This window comes from Barbatula barbatula (assembly GCF_947034865.1).
Source record: "Barbatula barbatula genome assembly, chromosome: 11".
NCBI lineage: Eukaryota > Metazoa > Chordata > Actinopteri > Cypriniformes > Nemacheilidae > Barbatula > Barbatula barbatula.
Genome location: NC_136774.1, coordinates 11650536 through 11675986, shown reverse-complemented (window position 1 = coordinate 11675986; position 25451 = coordinate 11650536). Strand labels below are relative to the sequence as shown.

Sequence of the window (25451 nt, the reverse complement as noted above, 5' to 3'; positions counted from 1 at the left end):
CCTTGCTCATCCCACTGGAACTGAATGGTCGGCCGGTACACCTTCCCGGATCCCTCCCTCCGTCAGAATACGACCGTCTCGGGGCAAAGGAGGGGGCTCTGGCCGTCCACGGCGGAATTCTCCCAGAATAGTCTTCGAGAACTCAGCCATTTCTTCTCGAACATCCTTCATCAACTCTGCACGTAAGGCCTGTTTACATTCCGTCAGTTTGGACAATACTGGAGCTCTAGTACCACTTGCAGCCATACACACCGGCAACTCCACGGTCTGGTTGTGATCCTGTTCAAGGGCTAGGGCCTCTTTACGTAGATCTTCGAAAGTCAGGGCAGCGTCCCCTCGAAGCTGTAATCTCAGACTCTGTCACACTGGACCTTCTCGTAACCCCAACAGGAACTGGTCTCTTAATAATGTCTCTACATCCCCTAGACCATGATGCTCCTGACTCTTCAACCTGGAGAACTGTTCTCGTAGTCGCAGAGCGAATGCTCGCAGGGTCTGCCCAGGTCCCTGCTTACAGTTAAAAAACTGAGCCCGCAACACTGCCACGGGAGTGGAATCACCGTATTGCCTGGATAAGAACTCAAAGATCGCTTGGGTAGGGGCTCGGACGACCTCAGGTGCTGCTCGAACCTCTCTCTTCGCCTCCCCCTCGAGCGAATTCAGCACAAACTGTATCCTCTGGGCTTCTCGGAGCCCTTGCAGTCCGGCCAGGTACTCCACTTCTGCTCTCCAATCTGTCAAGCTCAACTCTGAGCCGGGCCCACCGTACTTCTGAGCCCTCGGACATAGATGTCCTGGACATAGATGCCATCGGCTGCCGGGCGGCTGGCAAATCCTCATCCACCATCCTGGGTCCTCTGGCCACTCAACTCCGAGTGGTAATCCTGCCGACTACGGCAAAGGTTATGTCACCCAGTGACAGGGCCGAGGGTTATTTACCACACTCCGGAGGAGCAGACACCAAGAGGCGGACAACAAGAAGGAGTTTAAAAGGTGAGTTTTTATTAAGTTTAAAAAGGGATAAAAGCAGGGGTGGGGATGCTCGTGGCTGTAGCTTCGATGAAAGGAGGAGGGGGGGGTGCTGGTAGGTACTTTTCCGTTCTTCAGGTAAGTATATTCCTCTCTAGGTGGGCTCGTGGGACAGACAGGGACTTCCCTCGTCGTCAGACTCGTTGAATAACTCGTGGGACAGACAGCTTCTAAGTTCGGATTCGTTGACGTGCTCGCAGAGCCACCACTCAACTCTCAGCAATAGCTTCCTCTTTACTCCCTGCAAGGGACGGACAATTTGACAGCAAGGCGGACAGTAGTAGGTGAGACAGAAACGGGGTACTTTACCAGCCTTCGCTCTCTTTCTGTGTGTAGTAGAACGGCATCGTTGGGAGGAATAGTGAGACTGGACTTTCATTGTTGTGGGATAAAGTGCTCGTGAACTGTGGCAACAAAGGTGCGTTGAGTTTTTCCTCCTCCGCACCATGCACACAATCTTAGGGACCTGGACACAACTACGGGGGCAGTTCAGTTTGAAAGAATCTTCAAAGTTATGGATCAATTTTCACCCATCAGAGACTCAGAGAAAACACAGTTGTTTGATCTCACCACACTTGTGCATAAATCACTCTTGTAAATCCTCACACGTTTTGGTTTCACTCTTTCAGACACTGCAAACTCACTCTATCTTTACAGCGATTAATCAACTCGTTTCTCTTCTCTTGCAGATCATCCATCTCTTCATAGGGTGGATGATCCAAAGGATAGTGGTTTCAGAAGATGAACACGGACTCCGTGATCTTCCCAGCCGGTATCGTTACTGTTCTTCGCTCTGTCAACAGGATAACACACACTGCCACAAACACAGGTTAGTCGTACACTGGCGATGGCAAATCTTCCCATATGGGTTTCTCAAGAAGGTCATTTATAACAAGGTGCACTTAACTTTTTCCCGGTGAATCACATAAATCCTACAGCGGATTTCCAATCTCTTTTCGGCCAGTCACTCTCCTTCTTTCTCTGCGTAATTTTCTCACTTACTTCGTTGCGTTGCTGTTCGTGTTTTCTTCAAGACTCACTTAATGAGCATGCCTTGGGGGACCCAACATGGAACACCGATCAGGCCTTAAACCTCAGCTTTCCAGCACCTACCGCCACTCACTGTCGCTGCTATAATCCACTCGCGCACTCGTGCAGAGCTTCACGACTGCCAGAACATTCTCTTCCCCCTCTTTCCCTACTGTGCTTCCAGCCCCTCTCTTTATACTCTCTTTTGTCCGGGCATGTGCGCCAATGAAGCGCTAATCATTGGCTTCAGCTGGCGCTCATTATGGTCAGCAGCCAGGATGTGTAAACCCAGAGCCAGCCCGGTGTCACACCGACATTTCTTCCCCCTAGCAACAAGTCGAAATCTTTTTGGTTCCTGGTTTGTTCACCCGGTGACACAGACATGCAAGGGAATGTAGGTAGGAGTAAAGATGTCAGATTTGTTTTTGGAGACTTTGGAGGTAGTTTTAAGTGAATGGCCTGACCTGATATCAATGTGTAAAAAGGTATAGCGACAGATGTGTATAGCTACAGTAAGGAGATCTTGTAAAAGTGAAAAAGTTTGAGTCTGAGTGCACACAAAACACATAGGAACTTTTGCGATGTATTTTGGGCTCTGTTTCCAAGCTAAACAAAAAGGTTACAACTTTTCCAATTGACAAACCTCTTATGCTGACATGCTGTACTACAACGCAAGCGTACAGTACAGACTTACACAAGCAACTCTGCAACTGTCACCACTACGCTTTAAAATTAAACCCTGATATGTAGTGTATTGTACTTTTTCTCATTCCTGCAGTGGAGAGATCCACTCAGTCATCTTTCATGGACTCAATTATTCAAATCTATAAATATGCCATCAATAAAATATCAGGCTGAGAGAGAGCGAGAGAGAGAGAGAGACTATAGGACAAAAGCCTCTTTTACATGCATACACAAAAGCATGGCAGGTAGAGGTTGGAGAGCCGCCTCGCTCTTCATAAACTCACAAAGGAGCCCGTCATCAGCTTGAGAGGGCTTTTATAGAGATAAACAGTGACATTGATTTAACTCTGAGGGAGAGGTTGGTTAAGACTGCGCTGTAAATGCTGAGCAGCAGCAGACAGGTCGAAACACAAGACCTAAAAAGCTGAGAGCTAAATACTGGGTGAGAGAGAGACTGTTTATAAAATGACACATCAGAGGGCTGCTGCGGTGAGATGCTGAATATGTGGCAGTGAGAGTAATCTGCTGAATTAAAAATTAACGAGTCTCTGCTATCCCCGCATAAAGTTTGAATCAAAGGACTGTCATATGGGCAGATATGGCGATTTATGCATAAAGAACGTCTTTGAATCAAGATGAAGCGGAACTTTGCTTCACATTTGTTCTGCTCATTTAACACTTACAGTAATATGATTTAAATACTTTTCTTCCTGTGTGAAAGCCAAGCTTGTAGATAGCAGGCAAACACATCCAATCTGTACAACACAGTAATGCCGGATTTTACATAATTGGAATGTTCACACCGTTTTGAATGTTTAATTTGCATAAAAATAGCAATTCTCAATTTTATAACGCGAGTTAATGTGTTATTTATGGTATTTATGCATTTGGGAGACACATCCAAAGCAATATACAGTGCATTTAATCCATTCATTTTTATTCATGTATGTGTTCCCCGGAAATCATATCCACAACCTTTTGGACTGCTACAGCAATGCCCTCCCTGTTGAGCTACTGGATCATGTCATATATTGTGAGATGTCTTTATATGATGGTGACTATGTTCAGTCAGGCAGAATTTCTTTTCCCTGCGAGATCATCCGTGAAGCTGTTTTATTATAATTATGAAGAAGCAAGCACAAAGAAAACGCGTGGGCCATTCAGAGCTTTGTGCCGACCCATTCACCACTCAGCGGGATCTTTCTTTCCCAAACCTTCCCATGATGCTTCAGTCGTGGGATAATCACAGTCCTACATGCCAGTGATAATCGTTCGGTATCCGTCCAGTTGACCCAACACTGTCAGTCATGCTCTTCATTTTATCATGCTCTTCATCTCCCCTTCATCCCCCCTCTGCTCGCTGTTCAGTTCACACATATCCAGTTATGCTGTCATGCATTGACATGCATCAGGGGTACATGTTTGCAGACAAACACGGTTTGCTTTCACACCAATTGGTGATCTAGCGGCATTTAGAGGCTTTGACACGCTTCCGACAACACCCGGAATACTGCCGGAAAATGCCTTCTGTAAGAGCAGGACAAGATGAAAGAGAGCATGAGAGATAGATCCATGCTTGTTTCAATAAAGAATGGGAACAAAGAATGAAAAATAGAGAGAGAGAGAGAGAGAGAGAGAGAGAGAGAGAGAGAGAGGCAAATAGAGTAGTGTAAACTGTCTGACCAAACACTCCCACCACACAGAGATATAAATAGAATGAGAGAGAACGCGAGAGAAAGAGAGAGAGGTAGAGGGAGGGAGAGAGCAATAATAGAGTAAAATAAAGATGGCACTGGAGTTTTTTCTTAGATTCATGGTTGCCAAATTAGCATAATGAGCACAAAAATACAATAAAAGAAAGGAAAGATTGAGTGGAGGAGTAAAAAGCGGAGGAGAGGGGAAATGACAAAGATTGGAGTATTGTTGGAAGATGAGATGATATGAAACCATTTTGAAGGGAAATTTGCATTGCTATTTCTGTGCATTTCAATGTGGAGGGAGATAGAGAGATAGAGAGATAGAGAGATATATATATAGAGAGAGAGAGAGAGAGAGAGAGAGAGAGAGAGAGAGAGAGAGAGAGAACCAAATGAGAAGAAGAGCAATAGAAAGAAATAAGAGGATTCAATAAGGTGAAGAATGAAATAACTCCACAAATTCATCAGGCGTAAGCAAACAGTGAAGAAAACTTGGATAATGAAGTTCACAATGTGCTTTTCTATTTTATTGTTCATTTGGGAACATTCATTCTCTTTCCCTGAAGAAACAGGCATTAAATGCATTTTAATGTGTTTTTCTTGTCTGTAATTTCAAGTGTTCTCATTATTATCTTCTACAGCACCTGAGAAAAAAAGTGATGATCACCAAAATAAATAATGTACACAAAAGAAGAGAACCGGGAGACAAAAAGATCACACACACACAAAGGTTTTTTTTCATTGTACTGTATCTGTGAGGACACATTGACAAAAATACTGTGATATTTCAAGCCAATGATTTTTCAGAAGGCCATTGCACATTGAGTCCAAAATTTGCATCTGAAATTTCCGCACGTTAAAAGGTAAATACAACCTCACTTTGTGTCAATCACATTTACACACTGCCTCCGATATTTTCCTCCATCATAAAAAAAATTCATAATGGGTTTGATTTTCTGCGTTTTTCCCATCCGTAGCAAGCATTTTGAGCTAGATAAACCTATACGAAAATTTCGTACTGTATGTGCAAAGGTATTTACTCTACAGGAACCGTAATGATTCACCCTAAACCTCACACAAACATGTTGAGATTTTAACATTTTCAGTAAAACATGGTTAGACAGATTTACAACTGAGAGTCATCTAAAATGAGCCAGAGGTCTATTGAGACCTGGATATTGACTTGGGCCATAAAGCAAGCACCCGACCCACACCCTAGCAGCCACCCAATGCCCTAGCAACAAGCTGACATTTTCTTTTCTCTCATCTACCTTCCTTGACTCAATACACACAAATTCCAGTCAATGTTACATTTGATAAATGTGTAAATATACAAAGCGTTACTTTGTTTGCCATTTCATGCAGGAGAAGCAGACTTGAGGCAAGGCTGTATAATTAAGGCCTGAGGGAGACTCCTGTATTTAGAGAGAAGAGAAGATTTGTGTATTGCATCAGGTGTGCAGTCACCATTAAAAACATTAAGTTCCTCAACCAGCTCACAGACCCACACACAAAACGAACACACTATGCGATACTAAACATTATAAATAGCAATGGCGTCATGGTTTAATTTAGCAAGCACCCAGTTTTGACCTATTCATCAATTTTGCATTTTTATCAATTTTGCGTCTTGTATACGTCTTGCAAACATCTCCTGATAGTTTAATCAAATAGCTAATAAGCCCAAAAAGAGATTCCATTTCCATTGAAATGAGAAATTTTAACGCATTGTATACTCATCACAATACACCACGCATTACCAAATTGTCGCCTTGTTTCGAGGTAAAAAGTTTTCCATTCCATTTGAATTTGTAGATACACAAGTCCCAAAATGTACACAATGTAAAGGAAACAAACATAACATCGTGTAAATAAGTTGTCACAGAATAATGTATCATTCAGTACAGTGATGCTCAAAAGGGGGTGGGGGAGTTGGGCACAGTTTTTATGGCATTTTATGAAATATAGAAATGTATCATAATTTCTATGTAATCACACATAAAAAAATAAGACCACAAACCAAAAGAATGGATGTTCTAGCATGGTATACTGTTATTGTATGTTTAATTAACATTTTAAGTCTAAGATCTAAGTTTTTATTTGGTGGGGACACAAAGTTATGCACTCTACAGCGAGGGGCCCTTAAAACGAAATGTTTGAACACCACTGATTTAGAAAATGTGAATAATTACATTTTGACAGTAATATCAAAAATAACCTTATCATTCCAAGGCGACAAAATGTAGTATCGAAACTATCGAAAAAATGTGCATACTGTGCATTGTACATAATGCAGAAGAAAGTTAAAGCCGTATGACATTCTGCATTAAACTATAGAGTACAGCTCAAAACCCAAGGCACACAGTGGTCTTTAACCTCCTGTTGTAACCAGTGCTTAGTATTGATCACATATAGATTAAAGCTGCGTAAAGCTGCATTTTTAATGAGAGCAGAGCCACACGTCTACTGGGGAGCTAAAGACCAACACTATATCATTTGGTCCATTAAAACACCATCTAACATGCATAAAGCTCCTTGACTCTGCCTCCACATGCACGTCAACTGGTAAGACTATTAGAAGCATTTCCATTTCTACTGATTATATTACCTTTGGCTGATTTTTAAGACTTAATTGAAAAACCTTACAATTGCATTTTTGCATATCCTTGTATAGACTAAAACAGCAGTGTTCTGTGGGGTAAAAAAGACATTTTCTCGAAGACAAAGAGATTGTTACCCATGAAGTCTAAAACAATTCCACAAGCTCATAGATCATTGAGCAAGATGGGAAAATCTGCAATCCATAACTTAATACAAAGTAAATCAGTTATTGAGAAAGTACACAAAAATGTTAAAGTTTTTTAAAGATTTGAGTTTGCTTTTGTATAATAAAGAACGTCATATTTTCGGTATATAATTACGTCTCCCATATTCCTAAAGAGAGATTCAGCAAAACATACATCAAATGAAATCACAGATAATGGGCATTATAATTCTGCAGAGCTTTCCGTGCATACCTGTGCATGGCATACAACTATGTATTGAAAATATAATTTATGAATCATAATAGATATAGTCAATAGGAAAAACTGTCATGGTTCTCGTGGTGAGACACAGAGAGAGGACCCAGGTGCAGACAGCGGGTAAGGGGTTAACAAATAATTTAATAAATAATAAAACAAAGACCCACAAGGGGGTAACAGAACAAAACATGGATACAATAACATGACTAAGACTAACTACACAAAGACTTAACATAAACTCAAAACAAGAACTACAAATACACTGGACTGGACTGGACTGGACTGGACTGGACTGGACTGGACTGGACTGGACTGGACTGGACTGGACTGGACTGGACTGGACTGGACTGGACTGGACTGGACTGGACTAGACTAGACACATGGACTGACTACACAACCACAATGAACCAGCACAAGACAGAAGACACAAGGGCATTAAATAAGGGAGCAAATCAAGAGGGAAACAGGTGAAGGGCATTAATCAATAACGAGGGTAACGAGAGGATGGGAACAAAGACGAGACAGGAGAGAGAGTATGGAAGGCCATAAGAACAATAATGTCTCTCTCCACATTTAACATGAGGTTCTGTCATGATCCTGCCACTAAACCAAGAGAAACATGACATGATGCGGCAGAATCATGACAAAAACACATTTGGAACCATGCAATCTCTGCATTTTTTTGGTCCCCTGAAAGATGCAAACACACAGTAAAATGATACTGTATCTGATCATGTCGCCTTAAAAATGATGACACATGGCGGCCTATCTTACTGTATGTCCTTTAGGAAACACCTTCTAAAGTTACCACAAGTCGGATTGTTTGTGCTTGTGCAACAAAAAAGAAAATTTGGAGAGAACAGAATAAAAAAGATATAGCGTAGCTCTTTCCCACCATGTGTTATTGGCCAGCCAAGGTCGTGAGATGAGGTCAGCTTTTATGTTCTATCTTAACGCACCACAGCCCACCGACTGAAGACCAGCCTAAGGCTACACCCTAACAACTGTAAAAGTGTGAGAGAGATTAAGAGAAAATAAAAGAGAGCGTTATGTAGAAAGTAATGCTGTTGGATGAATTAATTATTCAGTATAATTCAAGGACTCTGTGATAGACAGTAAGTGCTTCCTTAGATCACAAATGAGATGGTGACACACACAGCTAAACTACACAATCAGTTACTCGTGCTGTTACATAAGAGCCTGTCTGTATATTATGGGGTGATGGACAGGGGGTTTGTTGTTGTCAACATCTAATAGGGTGGTTGGTCGTCTATAATGTATGCTTCATAACATGCAGGTCTGGAAATAGGGAAGAATGTGGGTGGAGTACACCTACTGAATTTGATTTTCATTTTAAATTAATTTTATTGTTTGTTTATATGATTAAAAGAATTGTTTCCTTTTGCCCGTTCTCGCCTCCTTCCTTCCCTTTATTGATCTTTGTTACATACACATTTTGTATGGGAGAGCTCAAGGTCAAAACCTATTCCTGATGTAAAACAGGCCATTTTTAAAGCCCCAGTGAAATCAAAATGAAAGTTTTACCTATCGTCGCCTCATATCAGCCACTTGTTTGCACATTTATTATGTCCTACATGGTAAATGACGGATAATGCACTAGATGGGTAATAGAGGATGATCCAGACAGTCTAAACATTAACATTAAAGTCTTAATTTTGCGTTTGTGTCACGTGAGCTGTTGTACATGAGTGTTCTCCAGTTCAGAGACATGATAGCACAGAGCTGATCATTTGCTCGATCATAAAACAAAAACTATTTGACCCGATTTAAGTCTACATATGAAAGAGATCCGACATCGCAGCCTTGATGAGTAAAGTAGAAGACAAACTCCAGTGTCACTCACCAATGTAAATAACAAGTCACTGGTATCACTGATTTTCCTATTCTCTCAACAGACTTCATTGTGGCTTCCACGCTGTTAAATGCAGCTTTGCCAGGCTGAATGTGTGCGGTAAATTAAACGCTATTGGTTATTTAAAAAGGGGGCTGGGTCACTTGATATGTCTCGCACTCTCTGCATTTTCAGTTGAATACTGCACGTTCCGAGGCAGTGCAGTGGGGCTTTAACTTCATTTATTATTGGACAACATGTGGCTTTTGAATGTAAAACAATAAACAAATGTTATTGTCATCATGTAGTATTGTGTAAAATGTTATATTGCGGTACAATATAGTAGCTATATATTTATTTAGCTAGCAAAAACTAGCCAAACAAGTAATTTGGTATGTTTATTTATACTTCCAGTTAGGAAGAATGTTACATTTACTGCCTTTATGAGAAGGCAATATAAAACGCAGCTCATTTGCTGAACGCAGAGTTCTTGATGGGATGTAGGAGTATAGGAAGGTGTGAAAGTATGCCGGTGCGATTCCAGTGATAGTCCTGCTGGCAAGCATTAGTGACTTGAATCTGATACGGGCTTCAACCGGTAGCCAGTGGAGAGAGATGAAAAGGGGTGTCACATGAGCACTTTTGTTCTGTTGGAAGACGAGGTGTGTGCCGGAAACACTAGTAGTTCTGTCTCGGCTGGGTTCAGCTGTAGGTGATACTCATTTATTCAAGCTGAGATGTCTTTTAGGCAGGGTGTTATGGGAGCTGCTACAGTGGTATCGTCGAAGAAGAGCTAGAAATACAACATGCAATGCACCATCTGGGATTTTCTGTAAAATCAACTCATACCTCTGCAGAGTGGCCATGGTGTGCGATGCACGGACCATTAGATCAGAGGTTCCCAAACAGTGGGTCACGCCCCTCAAGTGCACAGGGGACTAAGGTTGGACATGCAAGTAACTGAACAATGAGAGTGGGCAAAATTAAATTCTGGTTCATCCGTAAATGCGATGGTTTCACATCCGTGAAAGTACAATAAGTGTCACTCTTACTTTTTGGAACAAACTGTTTGTCTAATGCACCGCAATAGCAAAGTGACTTGGTGGGTCATGACTTGTTAAGCGTACAAACAGCATTTGTATTATATAACTCATTACTCCCTGACTTAATTTAAAAACCAAAGCACACCCACACGTCATCTCAGAGCGATAGAAGCGTTCTTATATTTTTCGCCATTGCTTGCTTCCACCTACTTTTGGCCATTGAAATGACACGATCTCAAAAAAATTATTGATGTAGAGGTATCACTATCGATACACTATCGAAAAAAATATTCTCTGGTTCCATCACCCCAAAGTCTATGAGTTCTGGTAAATCGCCCGAAAAAGGTCTGTGGTTAACAAAACCTCTAAATGTTTTCACTTTTTACTCTATGTCATAAATAACCCACTCTGGATTTTTTAAAGCCTTATGTGTCTTAAAAACGACGGTTGCTAACAAGTTGCTAAAAGCAACTACTTCCTTTAGCGCATATAAAGCTCACAAATAATGCAACATGGGCACAAATCTCTAAAAACATACAGTAGATGCGGATTCATTCACAGAGTAATTAGTTTTTTACATTTACATTTAGCAGACGCTTTTATCCAAAGCGACTTACAGATGAGGAAACATTGGAAGCAATTATAACAACATAGGCAACAAAATACATAAGTGCATATGTATTTTGCATATGTACTTACCAGGGAACACATTTTTCATAAAGTTTGAAAGAGTTGGCAGAGGCTTGGTGGTGGTGACGTTGACATCGAGGGACCATGGCATGGTCTGTTTATAGTATCTTGTTAGCTTTTTACTCCTGCCGATTGTATTTCGACTTCAAAAGTAACAAATGTTGTGTTAATTTGCAAAATATTATTTTGATAGAAAAAACTTAAACGTCACAAAATTTGGTTAATCACAGAGGTTATTTTTTGCGAGCTTTAAAAGTCTATGTAAAAAATGTATTGGCTTTCGGTAGAGGGAACCCCTGCATCGCTAACTTCCGGGTTGGCCTACAAAAACACGTCATCTCTGCGGCTCCCTAATCAAAGGTGAATCTAGTTTTGGTTGCTCTAGTAAAAGTGAACATAAACAAACACTGCATTAACTGACAAGACATATGCTGATCTAATCAAATCAAATCTGATCTCCAAATTCAGCGTTATATCCACCGTTTATATAACATTCATTAACCAAATGCAGCGAACAAACAAGACAGTTGAACTTCGAGAACATAGTGCTCTCTCTCTCTCTCTCTCTCTCCTGCACACAAGTGAAAGTGACTTGTGCGGTTGATTGTCCAATATGGGACCAAGAAAAGTTTTTATTTAACCAATTATTACATTTTTCAACGATTTTTCATGTTAAAAAAAACTTTCTGAAACCTGAACGAACACTGAGGGAGTGTATCGAGAATACTACATAATACATCCAATTCGTTTTTTGACAAGTTGACCATGTTAATCATGAGAAGACAGAATGCATGACACACCGGTGTATGGAGCGATTTTAGTCTCAATAATTATTCATGCGTAAAACAAGATACACACATGCGTAAACAGTTTCGCATGCATAAAACCTAATTTTCGTGCACATAGTATATATTTACAATTACGAAAAGCAATTCACGTGCGTAAAACAAAACTATTTTCTCACAAATTACGTTTCGCAAACATACAACTGCTCACATAACTTTCGAAAAGTTCAAATGTACGCGTTTGTCTTGTTTTACGAATGTGCAAATCGTCACACACCTGTGAATCGCCTTGGATGTGTGTGTGTGTTTTTTGAGACTCTCCTGGCGACGCAACCCCTTCCACTAGGGTTGTCGTACTCTTTAGCCAATCAGATTCAAGCTTACCATTCAACCAATTAGAGGACTCAAGGAAATCGGCTCTGCGCAGCTTTGGTGCAGGCGGCACATATTTTGTTTTGTAGGCTTGTCTGTTTTTAAGTTTTTAAATGTTGCTTACGTTACCATTACGATGTGTTTATGTGGATGCCAATCCAAAATAATAGAGTTGTTACATGAACATAGATGATTTTGGTTACATGTGGAATAAAGTTTTTTAATCCACTGCAAATCTTCAGTTTCCTCCCATTTTGCGATTCATTGCTGTATGGCATGTCTATTTACCTTACCGTGTTTCTATCTGCGGTCAGTAGTATTGTCAAAGACGGTTTGTGTCATTTTTTTAAATTTAAATCTGATAATACTAGTTAACTTTAAATGTAGTAATTTATTAGTATGGGTCTATATAGGCTAATATATCTATCCATTAGTAAAATAATCCCTTCAATGGCGTTTACAGAAGCCAATAAGGAACATAACACGTATGTCTAACTAGACTATATTAATTTACATGAAGAAAGAACTACAAAGTCAGGGGAAACATTACAGTATTGCAAACTGACTTGACAGAACGCATAGTGAAATGAGACCAGGTGGACAGCAGCGAAGTAAATTAAGTATTGTATTTTATTTAACAGTAAAAAATATAATAAATTGTACCCACAAAGCTGCGCAAGCGTGGAAAAGATCGTAATGTGATTAACGTGCGGTAAGGGTGATGCATCATTTCCGTTCTATTTGAGCCAAACTGCACTAAAGTTGCGCAGAGCCGTTTTCCTTGAGTCCGGCGCCCTCAGCGGGTTGTGATTGGTTGAATGGTAAGTTTGAATCTGATTGGCTAAAGAATACGACAACCCAAGTGGAAGGGGTTGCGTCGCCAGGAGAGTCTCAAAAAACACACACACACGTCCAAGGCGATTCACAGGTGTGTGACGATTTGCACATTCGTAAAACAAGACAAACGCGTACATTTTAACTTTTCGAAAGTTATGTGCGCAGTTGTATGTTTGCGAAACGTAATTTGTGAGAAAATAGTTTTGTTTCACGCACGTGAATTGCTTTTCGTAAATGTAAATATATACTATGTGCACGTAAATTAGGTTTTATGCATGCGAAACTGTTTACGCATGTGTGTATCTTGTTTTACGCATGAATAATTAATGAGACTAATATCGCTCCATACCGTTGCACCACCCCTTCAACTGTCACACACATCAAAATACAGCTCTTATTTCCATATCAAGTAAGTATTTACTCATTGTTTCATATAATGTTAACTCTAGTTATATTAATTAATTTAGTAACGCATCAGTTATTTGATTTCATTAATGCAGTTGAGCGTCACTAAACTCCGCGTACTTGCAGTGAGTTGTGGGTAATATTAGCCGTTAGAGTGTGCATCATTCTGCACTCCAAATTTTTACCAGAAGAAGTAGATCATCCAGGAATTTTTTGAATACTCTTTTACAACATATTATGATTTTGGGACATAATAGTTATATTTTCTAACACTATTTAGGATGGATAGTATGCGAATGGGGGCGCAGCAATAAAGTCAAACAATTCACACTAGACACGGCTACTACTTACTTTTGCCAACAGTGTTGCTTGTGTCGCTAGAAAATGCTAAGCTATCATTGAAATGAATGAGATCATGTCAATCTGTTGCTGCCAGTGTGAATGTGGCGTTACACTATGTAAGGGCGCTCTGTGGTGTGTTGTGGTGTAAGCATAGCTCGATGCCGCCGAATTATTATATGAGCTATTGCACTTTTTGTCAAATGTGACCCCCTTTAAATTCCGGCTGATTGATAAAAAAATTATTTAGGAAATATGCATTTGTATATCTCCTGGCTAAAAATATCTGGTTAGCTGGCTGACCAGCTAAAAAAAACTAAGACCACCAAACCATCTTAAACTGGTATAATTTTTTATCAATTTCACAATGTGTTGCATTCTATTGGCATCTGGTTTTAACTGTTGCGGCTTTCAACTATGGGCCCTGCTGTTCTACTAGCCCTACAGACAGAGAGGTTGAGTGTGAGAGAACAGAACACAAAGGAGTTTATTTTTAGCCGAGACCACCCGACGCACATTCTCCCCTGAGACGAAGAAAGGAAAGAAAAGAAAGACCCCGTAATCAACTCACACACCTGCAGATCCTCAATCTCCACCTTCACTCTCTTCAGCTTCCCACTACAGTATAAAGTACCTACTCATCTCCAGACACAGCACAAACTCAAGTTGAAATCTTCTCCCTTTTCCTGAAAAAAAGTCAAAATCTCTTTATGTTCCGCTCTATTTATCCATTTCTCTCCATTCTATCCTCCAGATACTTGCTCTTACTCCATGTGCCCTTTCCCGCTCAATAACGTTTCCTGTCAATCTTTCTTGCCATGCTGGCTTCCTGTCCTCCCACGCCTGGTGTCTGATACCATATCTCACAATCTCTCCTTCACTCCCCTCCTTGCCTCTCTTTTTCTATTTTCTATTGTATTGTTTTCTCCCCCTCCAAAAAAAAACCCATCTCCTGTGCTTTATATAATTTCCCCTGTTCCTCCCTCTCACACGTTCTCTGTGTTCTTGGGATCTGTTAACACATGAGAGAGTCACAAGGTTTCTCTAAATATCAAAAGGAAAATGTGTGTCTTGCCTCCTTGTGTCTGGTCTCTTATATAATCCCTCTGATCTACCGCGAGCACCATGCTCTGTCAGTCTTCCTGGTTTGGGACCGCCCAACAAATAACGGGCATAAACAGGAAACCAAATGCAAAAACATGTTTTCTGAGAGTAAATATTTAAAAGAGATTTCAAGAGAAAAGCAGTAAGTGTCCTGGTCAAGTTCTGGACATGTCAGATGTGAGCCCTGTTTAAAAGGGTAACACGGCTGGTCACCAACATCTGTTTTGGATGCTTTACCTTTTTTACTTTTAAATAACATCATGATTCTGGTCCACAAGCAAGACCTGCACCAAAATAAAAATAAAACAGGCTAAACCAGCATTACAATTGTAAAAAGGTATATCTGACCGTCCTTGAACTATTGTTACATCCTTAAAACAGCTTTCATAACCTGTAAAATCCCCTTATGAAACAGCTGCCCTGTTATTCGGTGCGAGGCTATTTGGCTTTGTCCCCGTCCTTTAGGATTAGACAAAATGGAATCAACATGGAAAGCCTCTAAATCCTGCGGGTGGACTTCAAATCTTGAAAGGTCTGATCCTGACTGATCGCAAAGATTGATTGGATTGAGAGATGTCTGGCATTGTTTTACGGGCATAAATGAGAGGCTGATTGAAAAGCCAGATGGAAATCAGACAACAGGGTTCCCAAGGTGAGGTTTGAGAAGACAGAGAAGGGTACAGACCAACAAAGAGGATTGTTTTCAAACATTCTTCTCCTATTTCAGGAAATCTTACTGTCCTGATGGCTCAGCTTGTCCCTGACTAAAACGTAAATCTGATTTACAGTAACATGCAAATGACCTCTTCAAAGAGAACGCGTCTGGACGTTCCTCTGCTCTCGTAATTGTGGACTATCATGTCTACTGTAACAACCTGATAGTCAATAGGAGAGACACTGTGTATCCGTGGTATGTTAAGGTGACAAGATGCTATTTGTGGCTGCTTGTCTCTGTGGTGGCAGAGTGTGGAAAAGAGAGAGTGCATGCTGGCTTTATGAAGTTGGTGCATCTGTGAGTGGGTGGACGGCAGCTCCATATGCCAGTCTGGGTTGGGTGGCAGGGCTGCAAGGGGAGCAAATCTATTTATTACAGTGCGTGTGAATATGCGGGGGGCTGTGAAAGCAATTCATCTGGTCAGTGCATCTTGTTTGCATGCACAAATACCTCTGAGGGACTATCATGCCTAAATGCTTTCGGCCATTTTTGCATACAGGTCCAACATGATGTATTTAAACTGATTATATATTCACTTTCTGACTTTTTCTGCACGTTTGCGCTACACATATGAAAGCTAGCTCATGTGTTTAGCAGAATTTTTTTTAATTTATACTGAATGAGCATAGTTGTAAATTAACCGGTCATCCTTTTGAACTCTTAAAGACTTGCCTTGCAGGAAAAACCCAGGCCGTATCGATGAATAAGCTATCACTTTGTAATCTTTTCTGTGGATTTTGAACAAATGCGTTCAGGACAGTGGAGAGAACAGACAGTAAAACAGGGATGAAAGAGGGGGTCTGAAAACAAGAAAGGACCCAGCTCAGACTCGAACATGGGGTTGTGGAGCATGTTCCAACCACTGGCCACTGCTCAGACGAGAGGTGTGATTACTTGAATGTAATAAAGCTTACAATTGTCACCTGTTGTATGATTAAAAAATGGAAAATAAATCTTTAAGACTTGCATTGCTGGACGAACACTGGCCATATCATGTAAATATCAACCTTCCAGAACCTTAAAAGTTAAAAATATGTTTTTACCATACTAATATGTAAAATGGCGATATTTGGTGGTTTAAATTCCCATCTGTTAAGGTTTTTGAAGCATTTTTATGTCTTTTTTCCGTCCATAACGGAGAAACTTCACATCCATAACATTGTTTTTTCCTCATAAACATGCACACACAAAAAAATCTGTTGGTTATTATTCCTTCTGGTTTGTACATTTCAATTAACAAAATTCATACAAAGTATTTCGATGCTAGAAAAGCGCATTATTTTTACATATCCAAAAGGCATGTACAGTATATTTCCCTCATAGAAAAGAAAACACCAATTTGAGTGATATTTTGATGTCTGGGTGGTAATGTCAGGGGCTTTCATAAAAAGTGGGCAATTTTGACCAACTGCATAGCAAATCAGAACGCCTTAGCAACCACACACCAGTGTCCTAGCCACCACCCAGAACACCCTATCTACGGCATAGCAACAGGAACTTTAGGTCAAAAACCTTCAAAATACTCAAAACTGCATTATATTGCCCTGGCAACCACTCACATTTTCATCTGTAACAAAACCACCGATATTGCAAAATTGCTTGCATTGGCATTTGCACATCACACAGCAAACATAATTTCTACAGAACATATGCATGCATGAGCACAGATGTAAAATACCCACATGGTCATTCTTTTGAACTCTATGCATGTTTGATGCAAGCACGCGGCACCTCTCATGGGGATATTGAATTTGGATATTGCGTTTATTGAATGCCACACAAAAAAAAAACCTGTTTCAATAATGCTTTTGGTTTGCTTCCTCTCCCCGACTTTACGTGCAGGTCTTTTGATAATGGGTCTGTAGGGACAGGTTAGAGTCAATAGAGAACATGCGCCATTTCTTATCTGCTGCTAACTGCCGGCAGGTCTGTTTTCCCACACTGAAGGACTCCATGCTGAGAAATAGGTTTAGGGAAAGATTCATCATTGGTGCATTGAACTAACACCTCAGTCCCTTCTTTCGAGGATTTGAGATCAGCATTGTTTAGGGCAGGTGCAGTAGCACGTTTATCATAAAAAGTGACACAGGTTGGTTTGTGAAGCGGTTGGTGAATCTTCATTCACAGTTCTCGTGCCATGTCTGTCAGAAAAACGTCAAGCTCAGACCATCTGTGGGGGACTACAGTATATGATAACTGTAGTTGTAATATTAATGTGTTAAATGAGTATCTACTGCATTCATTTACCATATGCAGGTGTACCATTATATATAAGTGTTTTACAAGGAGGCTAAATCACTTTAATTTTTGTGATCTATTCAAACGTTATACTACGATCTGCTTGTTTTGTTCCAGTGGCAGCTAGCTTTAGAGCTTCGTTCATTTTCCTAATGCATTAGCATTATTTAATGTTCTCCTCCCACAAAACTGCACAAGCCTTCGTTTATACCACGGTTAGGATTCATTTACATTCTCTCAATTTATGTGTCTGATTTCATTCAGGGCTGCACATACCGTTTTTTCAGGTTCTAAGCTTACGCTTGCTTAACATTCCGAACCAAACCCTGATCAAAACTCAGAGCAGAGAGGCCAAACAGTCTGCTGCAGGCAGCCGATTCAGCTGTAAAAGAAAGTTCCTCTCCAGTTTATGAGTCCTAATCAAACGAATTAAACATTAAACCATCGCTGCTTTGAATCTCAAACTAAAAAACATGTTACGTCTATTAGAAATCCTCAAACAGAACAATCTGTATGTGCTCATGATGCAGACAATCTCCACGGACCGTTTGCTTAATATAACCACATGCAGTTGCTTGTAATCAGGGGGATAAAGACTGAGCTTTGTCTTCACCGACAGTGCCAGCTTTGGTTCACCATTGTACTGTTTTATTCCGAGTCCCCTTTCCAGACGTTTTCTTCCCCTTTCATTTAACAAGTAGCATAGATTACCCCAAATTATTTATTATTCAGCTCCTGGCTCACCTGGACCCCACATGTGTTAGGGGACATTGAATTACCTTAATGAAAGAACCTCTATATCAATTGATTTGGTGTGAATAGCTAAAGACTGGTGTTTGGTTTCTGTAGTATGTAACGGAGAACACCATAGCCATGACATGACCACAAAATAAAGAGGTCACATTTTTCATGGTTTATGTTGCAAGCGAATCTCACGTTTCATATTTTGGTTCAACTATTCCAATCTCAATTCAAGTCACTGTAGCAACTGGATTGAAAACAGAAACAAATTATACAACAGATTCACAGATGGTGTGTACTAAATTAATATTTCAACAGGTCGAACAGGTCCAACTCAAAATATCCAAAATCACCCATTCTCATTATCAACAGGGCACGTTTCTACATGCTAGATACAACAGCTCTGGGGATGTGCAGACAGCTCCCAAGAGTCCAAGCACTCATTTGTCAAATGGAGGACAGGATTTAATCCACACAATTATTTCAAAGATGACATAACCAAATTACTGAACATTTTAAATGTCAAAGCTTTAATGAGTAAGGATTCTGCAAGCCAGAAGAATTCCAGTGACTCACAAACAGCAGGAAGCCACCCATTTTAGCCTATGCTTGAGCTTCAAATACCGTTTTAATACTTCTATTCTATAAATAGTTCTATTAAAAGTTAAGATATTTAAAAATATTAAGAGCATTGCATATGAGTTGTTCATAAAACAATTCATATAGATGGGAAAATATGAAAATAGGCTCGAGATGCATAATAATAAAGCATAATAAACTTTTTTTATCAGTGCAAGTGTGCTTTAATCTAAATAAAAGTGCGTGCAATATCATTTGAAGAGATTTCTACCCATGGGTACTGACTAAATGCAGGGCTCTTACAGCGGCTTTAAAGAGCACGTATCCCGTGGAGGTTTGCAGGTACAGGCATTCATCTGTTCACTAACTATAAAACATATTTTCCATCATGGCACGATCTACGCTTGAATGACATCTCATAGCAGCGAGCGCATATAAGAGCGAGCTACAGTTCACGTGAAATGATGTAACTTCATCATAACTCATTCTCTTATACAGTCGATCATATAAATGACAATACGACATAACATTCAAGTGGGTTTGACAAAGCGTTACAAGTTTATTATGTATCCTTTTAAATGCAATCGCTTGTTGACTCCACCGCTGTCGCGTAATGCAACAGCGGATGGTCAATCTGAAAAAATACTGTTTTGGGGATTTAAAGTGATGGATTACTCACCTGCATTGTGTCTCGTGATTTATCCTCCTCAAGCCCCGAGGAGAAATGTATTTTTATACTTCCAAGTGCACCAGCTTCACCGCGCCGATCTGTCAGGTTGAATGCAAGGGAATGCCCAAGATAAGATCCGTGCGCGTGCGAGAGAGAGAGAGAGAGAGAGAGAGAGAGAGAGAGAGAGAGAGCCTACAGCTCGTGTAAAAAGTGTTTGTGGGTTTTATCCATTTTACGACAATTATCATCCCTTCTAATGAAGAAAAAAGCGCGATCCCCAGCTGCTAGATTAGGATTCTCATCTACCTTCCATGTCGAAACAAGTGCCAATAAAAAGCTCCTCCATAATATTGAAGACATAAATTACATGGGATTTATGAAAAAGAAGAGGTTACAGCCTCTCACATTATGATAACATTTAACAGTATGCCTGAAATGATAAAAAACTAAAACATGTCATTATAATGTCTTTATTATTACAAATAAAGGCTATGGGAAAGATAAGTTGAATTCTTCATTAAAATCTAATACTTTCAGAGATTCCTCTAGGCAGTAATGATTCAATAAATCTAGCGGTGCTGTTTGCACTAACAGCATGTCTTGATATTTGAACAGTCAAGAGTCTTAATCTGCACTAAACCCACAGCCCTCTGTGATGTCAAACGCTCTTTCTCTCAAACCTCGGGGAGGTCACATGTAGCCTCATCCCAGCGTGACGTCAAGTGCACTCTCTGCCAAGGAACCCACAGTAAGGTTCACGCTTGCAGGTGAAATGGGAGTCAGACCTCATAGCTTAGATGATGAGTCTTGCCATCTACTACTCCGCATGATGACTTGTAAGGCAGCAGGAGACAAGCAAAATATATATCAACTCAAAATAACCATTGATTTGCTCTAAACCTGAAAGACAAAAGATCACCTACAGGAAAAAGAAACACTTGCAACTCATTCATTGATTCATTCATTGTAGGGTGGATCAGGAATTGTTTCTGTATTGAGATAATTTATGTAATACGGAATGAAATTGCAGCTTGATATCAACTCAGCTGCTCTCCACTCATCAGCTTAATTGAATTTCCGATGAACACACCTTTTAATAGCCCGCATAAGTCACATTAAGCATTAAAACATCTCCCTCTTAGCTTTCACGACAATGTCCTTGTGAAGATCACATTAGGCAAGCTTAAATACTATACCTCTATGTGCAGGGTTTGTCTATGGAACTGCAATGGGATTGGGGTGAAAGTGTAAGCTTTTTATGAGCATGGCACGTTTTAGTCAAGTGGGTTCTGAGATATTCAGCCTTTATTCTATTATCTAAATGATTGCATAATAAATGGGGGAATGTATTCTGACAACTGAGAGTGTTACTGTGACACATTGGCGTAACTTTGTTTTGAAAAAAGTGGGAGGCCAAAAAACAATTAATAATTTAATTAAGGTCTAATTGTTTCTGTAATAACTTGTCTTGCTTCTTGTGGAATTGAAGGTCAACTAGGTAAATGTGGGGCAAGTATGAACTTTTGATCTCATGGAACACAGGGGAACTGTATCTGACAGCAAAATTCTCAGCTGTCATATACCATTCCCCCTGCTTTCACTGGGAAAATTGACCTTGATGGACTAATTTACTGTAACTATAATCATGAGATTTGCGTACCTCTTGTGGACTTTAATGCCCTTCCAATCTTACAGACGCTCCTTTCAAAGTGGAATCATGGAAGAATATTCAGCTACGTTCACTTCGCGGGGCGCTTATGGTCGTATTGAACAAACCCCTGAACAGAACAAAAAAACATACAAAATGTGCAGAGCACAAGGACCAGGTTTAAGAACTGCTGCGTTATAAGGAAGATGGCGACATGGTCAGATTTTTTGAATGGTGGTATAGACTTTGCTTTGTCCCCTTTATTAAATTGAGTTTAGTGATCGTCAAGAGTTCTGTTTCCTCTGGTAGGCCAAGTGATGTGTTTCAAGGGGGTTAATATTGGGGCAGGATCTGTTTTGCCCACCTGTCTGGATTTTTGAACATTTTTGTTATAGAAGGCAAAATATCTGGGGATCTGCTTTTTTGGTTTTACAGTAATGTATGTTAATTTATGCTTTTGAAGAAACTGTGATGACAACAAACCAAAACTCTGTCTGAGATTTGTTTTTATTATCATAAATAGAGTGCAATATGTTGTAAATGAACCGTTAGTTTTTTCCGTTTTGAAGTCTAAAACAAATAAACAAATGATCTTAAGGTGCATTCAGGCAGTTCAGGCAGTCTGCTAACATGTTTTGTTTATGCAATAAGAATTCTAATGAATTATTTTAAGCTATTAAGAATTTGCAAATTAACACATAAATGTTATAGTAAATGGTATAAATACATAAAGTATATAATAGTATAAATATTAAAAATAGTACATTTATATTAATGTATTTTTATTTATTTAGTCAGTTTTAACTAACATAAAAACCAACAGTGATTTATTTGTGAAATCACAATTTTAATCTAACAATAACACCAGGAACTACATAGCATATCATAATAGGAAAGGCGCAATGGGAGAAAATCAAAAGCCATTTATTTTGTGAACTGCTGGCTTATCTACCCTAGAAATGTTGGCTACCTGGATTCCCCATATTTAGGCACACAGAATCACTTGAACTTCAAGATGAATGTGCCTGGGACCTTTGAGTATTGAGAAAACCCAGAGCAGTGCAGAAACGATTACAGAAATACAAACAGAAGTCCCACAGCACACAAATACAGCATCTAGTGAAAAACAGATAAATGAGACTCATTCCTGAGGTGTCAACCGAAATGATGGATAGCATTTCAGATAACTGTATGTTGACAGAAAAGCATCATGTTGAGCTTTAAAAAATGCACATGCAATTATGTGACACATGTAATATGCATTATTATTATACAGCAGTTCATCTCAAACGAAGTCCAGTTTAATCATGGTCCAGTTTTCTGGTAATATTCATTGATCAATCCAAGATTATTTTTATTACACATCGATGATACATTTAACAATGCAGTGCCTGTATTGTGTGTACCAGAGTACTGGTGTGTGCATTTGTCTCCTGTCCTTCAGAATGCTGCCTCAATGCTCTTAACACAGTTTAATGAGTCCACTAGACCGATTCAGCGAGCACTAGCATTCTCTCTATTTCTCCTCCATGCTCTTTTTCTACTGACTGAATGAATATTGCCCATTAAATTGTTCCATGGACAACCTAACCACATCTGAGCAAAAATCTTATAGTGAACATTAACTACACCTTTTCAGGGTGTTGTGTTGTTAAACATTTTCTTTTTATCATGTATAGTTAAACAGACAACAAGGCCTGTAGACTTCTCATCGAGCGGCTTTGTAAATAACAGTGACTGAAAATTGAGGGAGAGAGTAAGAGGCATAGAAATATTCACTGCTACACGTGAGGGTATTTAACTGTGTAAATAGAGCCTAGAGGGTATTTTTTATAATTGTGTGATAATAAATCTTCTGAAGTGTAATCACTCAAAATGTTTAGCTCCTGTCAGTTAACAATTCATTGAAAATTATGTCTCTTCATTTGGTATTTAATTTTCATTCATCAAAGCCCCTCGTATTTAATGGGATCAGCAGGCTGCTGCCTCTCTCTCTCTCTCTCTCTCTCTCTCTCTCTCTCTCTCTCTCTCATTATAAGTACTTATGTCAATGTCATTGTCCAACTGGAATCTATAATCCTGAAAGGTCCATTTTTTTATGCATGTAAATTGTTTTTTATTTGTTTGTAAGGTGTCCTTGAGTGTCACATAAGGCACCCATAAATAAAATGTATTATTATTATTATTAAGTATTGAGATTCATGAGATGTTAAATAGAATACATGTATTGTTTAGGCTATGTAAGCGCAAATTGTTGATACAAAGCCAAATTTGTTGCTAAAATGCACACTGCACATAAAGTCCAGGCCTGGTCCTCTCTCGCCCTTCCCTGTTGTCGCTCCTCTCTTATGCTTCCGGAGCTCCTCCGTGAGAGATGTGAGACCGCTGCACGCGCACCGGACTTGCGCCGTTCCCTCATGGCTCCCTGCTCACCACATATTTAATAAAACTCTTTAATATATTTGCAATAAAACACAACTGTCCATTACGTTTCTTTAATCTGTTTATTCTTTAAAAGTAGAATATAAATGTCAACAAGAACAAACACGCATGTATTAACACATATAACTGTCAATATCCTCTAGTTGATCAAATTTAAGTATGGAATGTAATAGATTTTAGATAAAAATGTGATTACAAACTGATTCCATATTAATTTAGATGTCACCAAGTGTAGGTGCTGTACAGGTGTGCATGTCTTTTGAATCGAAGAACATCAGTAAATCTAATTTTAGATGCATTTAAAAATAGCTGCTGTTTCACTCGCCCGATTTGCATTTGTCACACTTGATAGCTTATTTTTTCGTTTCTTCGTGCAAACATTATTCAAGAACATAGATGAAACCATGCATTCACAATTACACAGTCAGGTGGATAATTAACATTGCAAACACATTGGTGGTTTGAAGGGCTGTAGAATACTTGAGGACTAAACTATGACTAGAAAAGGAGAAAACGATGAAGTCAGGGCTTTTGTTGTCTTGGAGACTATTGCTAAGTAGCAATTTCAGGGAAGCACAGAAACACAGTGAGCTAAAGGTGGAAGAGACTTTCTGAAGAAATGCAAGATTGCGACTTAGAATGTACAGGAATGAGTAGATTAGATGTGAGAGGATTTGAGGATGGATGACAGACTTTTGAGAAATGTGTAGCCTGTGAGTGCTAATTTGGCATGTAGTTTAGTCTAGACTTGAATGACCAGAATTAGTTTTTAGCTCACCAGAGATTTAATTATGGCAGAGAAGGGAGAGAGAGAGAGAGACAGAGAGAGAGAGAGAGACAGAGAGAGACAGAGAGACAGAGAGACAGAGAGACAGAGAGAGAGCGAGCATGCAAGACTGATTTAATCAACAGTACATGCAATTTGCTCAGAGGACATTTAAAACTGTGAATGAAATTGAAATCAGCGAGGCTACATTTGCTTGTTTTGGTCCAGCGATGGATTAAATCACATGAAATGTGCAATTCATAATGATGTGTATTCAGCTGATCCTTACCACCCAGGAGCAATTCCTGAGGCTTTTAAGGCATTTATAGCATGTCTTGGGATTTGTGCTGAATAAAAATAGACACTGAAGATTCATACATGCAATCCACATGAACAGGCATGCAAATCACAATGATTCACATCAATCATTGAAGGGTAGCTGGTGTATAATGTACAGCAGGGCAGTGGTCACCTGTAATGTTCTGGGAATGTGCTGATATCAGATAAATGCACATGAAAATATTTTTTTCTTTTAATTCCCGCTGAATTTTTAATTGTATTTACATTGGAAGTTCGCCTCTATTGTGTTTAGTCAATACTTGTTAGAAAAATGTAATTGTTTTTGCACTTTAAATAAGCGTGAATCGAATTGTTCAAAATGAGATACAGAAACTCTTCAAAGAAGTCTTAAAGGCTGTGTATTGTCATCTCCTGTGTATGTGGACAGCAGAACAGGCAGTTGAAATGAGGCTAATACTTTATA

General features: G+C 39.5%; 1 protein-coding gene across 6 annotated transcripts in view; it reads right to left on the bottom strand.

Annotated features, from left to right (window-relative positions):
- kcnip3a (Kv channel interacting protein 3a, calsenilin) overlaps positions 1–19954 on the bottom strand; it is a 48608-nt gene extending 28654 nt beyond the window's left edge. For 2 of the 6 annotated variants that reach the window (XM_079467441.1, XM_079467440.1), the window contains exon 1: positions 19842–19952. In XM_079467441.1, coding sequence (XP_079323567.1) covers positions 19842–19847 — 6 coding nt within the window. In that variant the 5' untranslated portion in view covers positions 19848–19952. Of the gene's footprint in view, positions 1–1673; positions 2393–19841 lie in introns of those variants that run through there. The other 4 variants (XM_079467439.1, XM_079467438.1, XM_079467437.1 and 1 more) reach the window with 3 other exon arrangements.
- Between the last annotated feature and the right edge of the window lie 5497 nt (positions 19955–25451).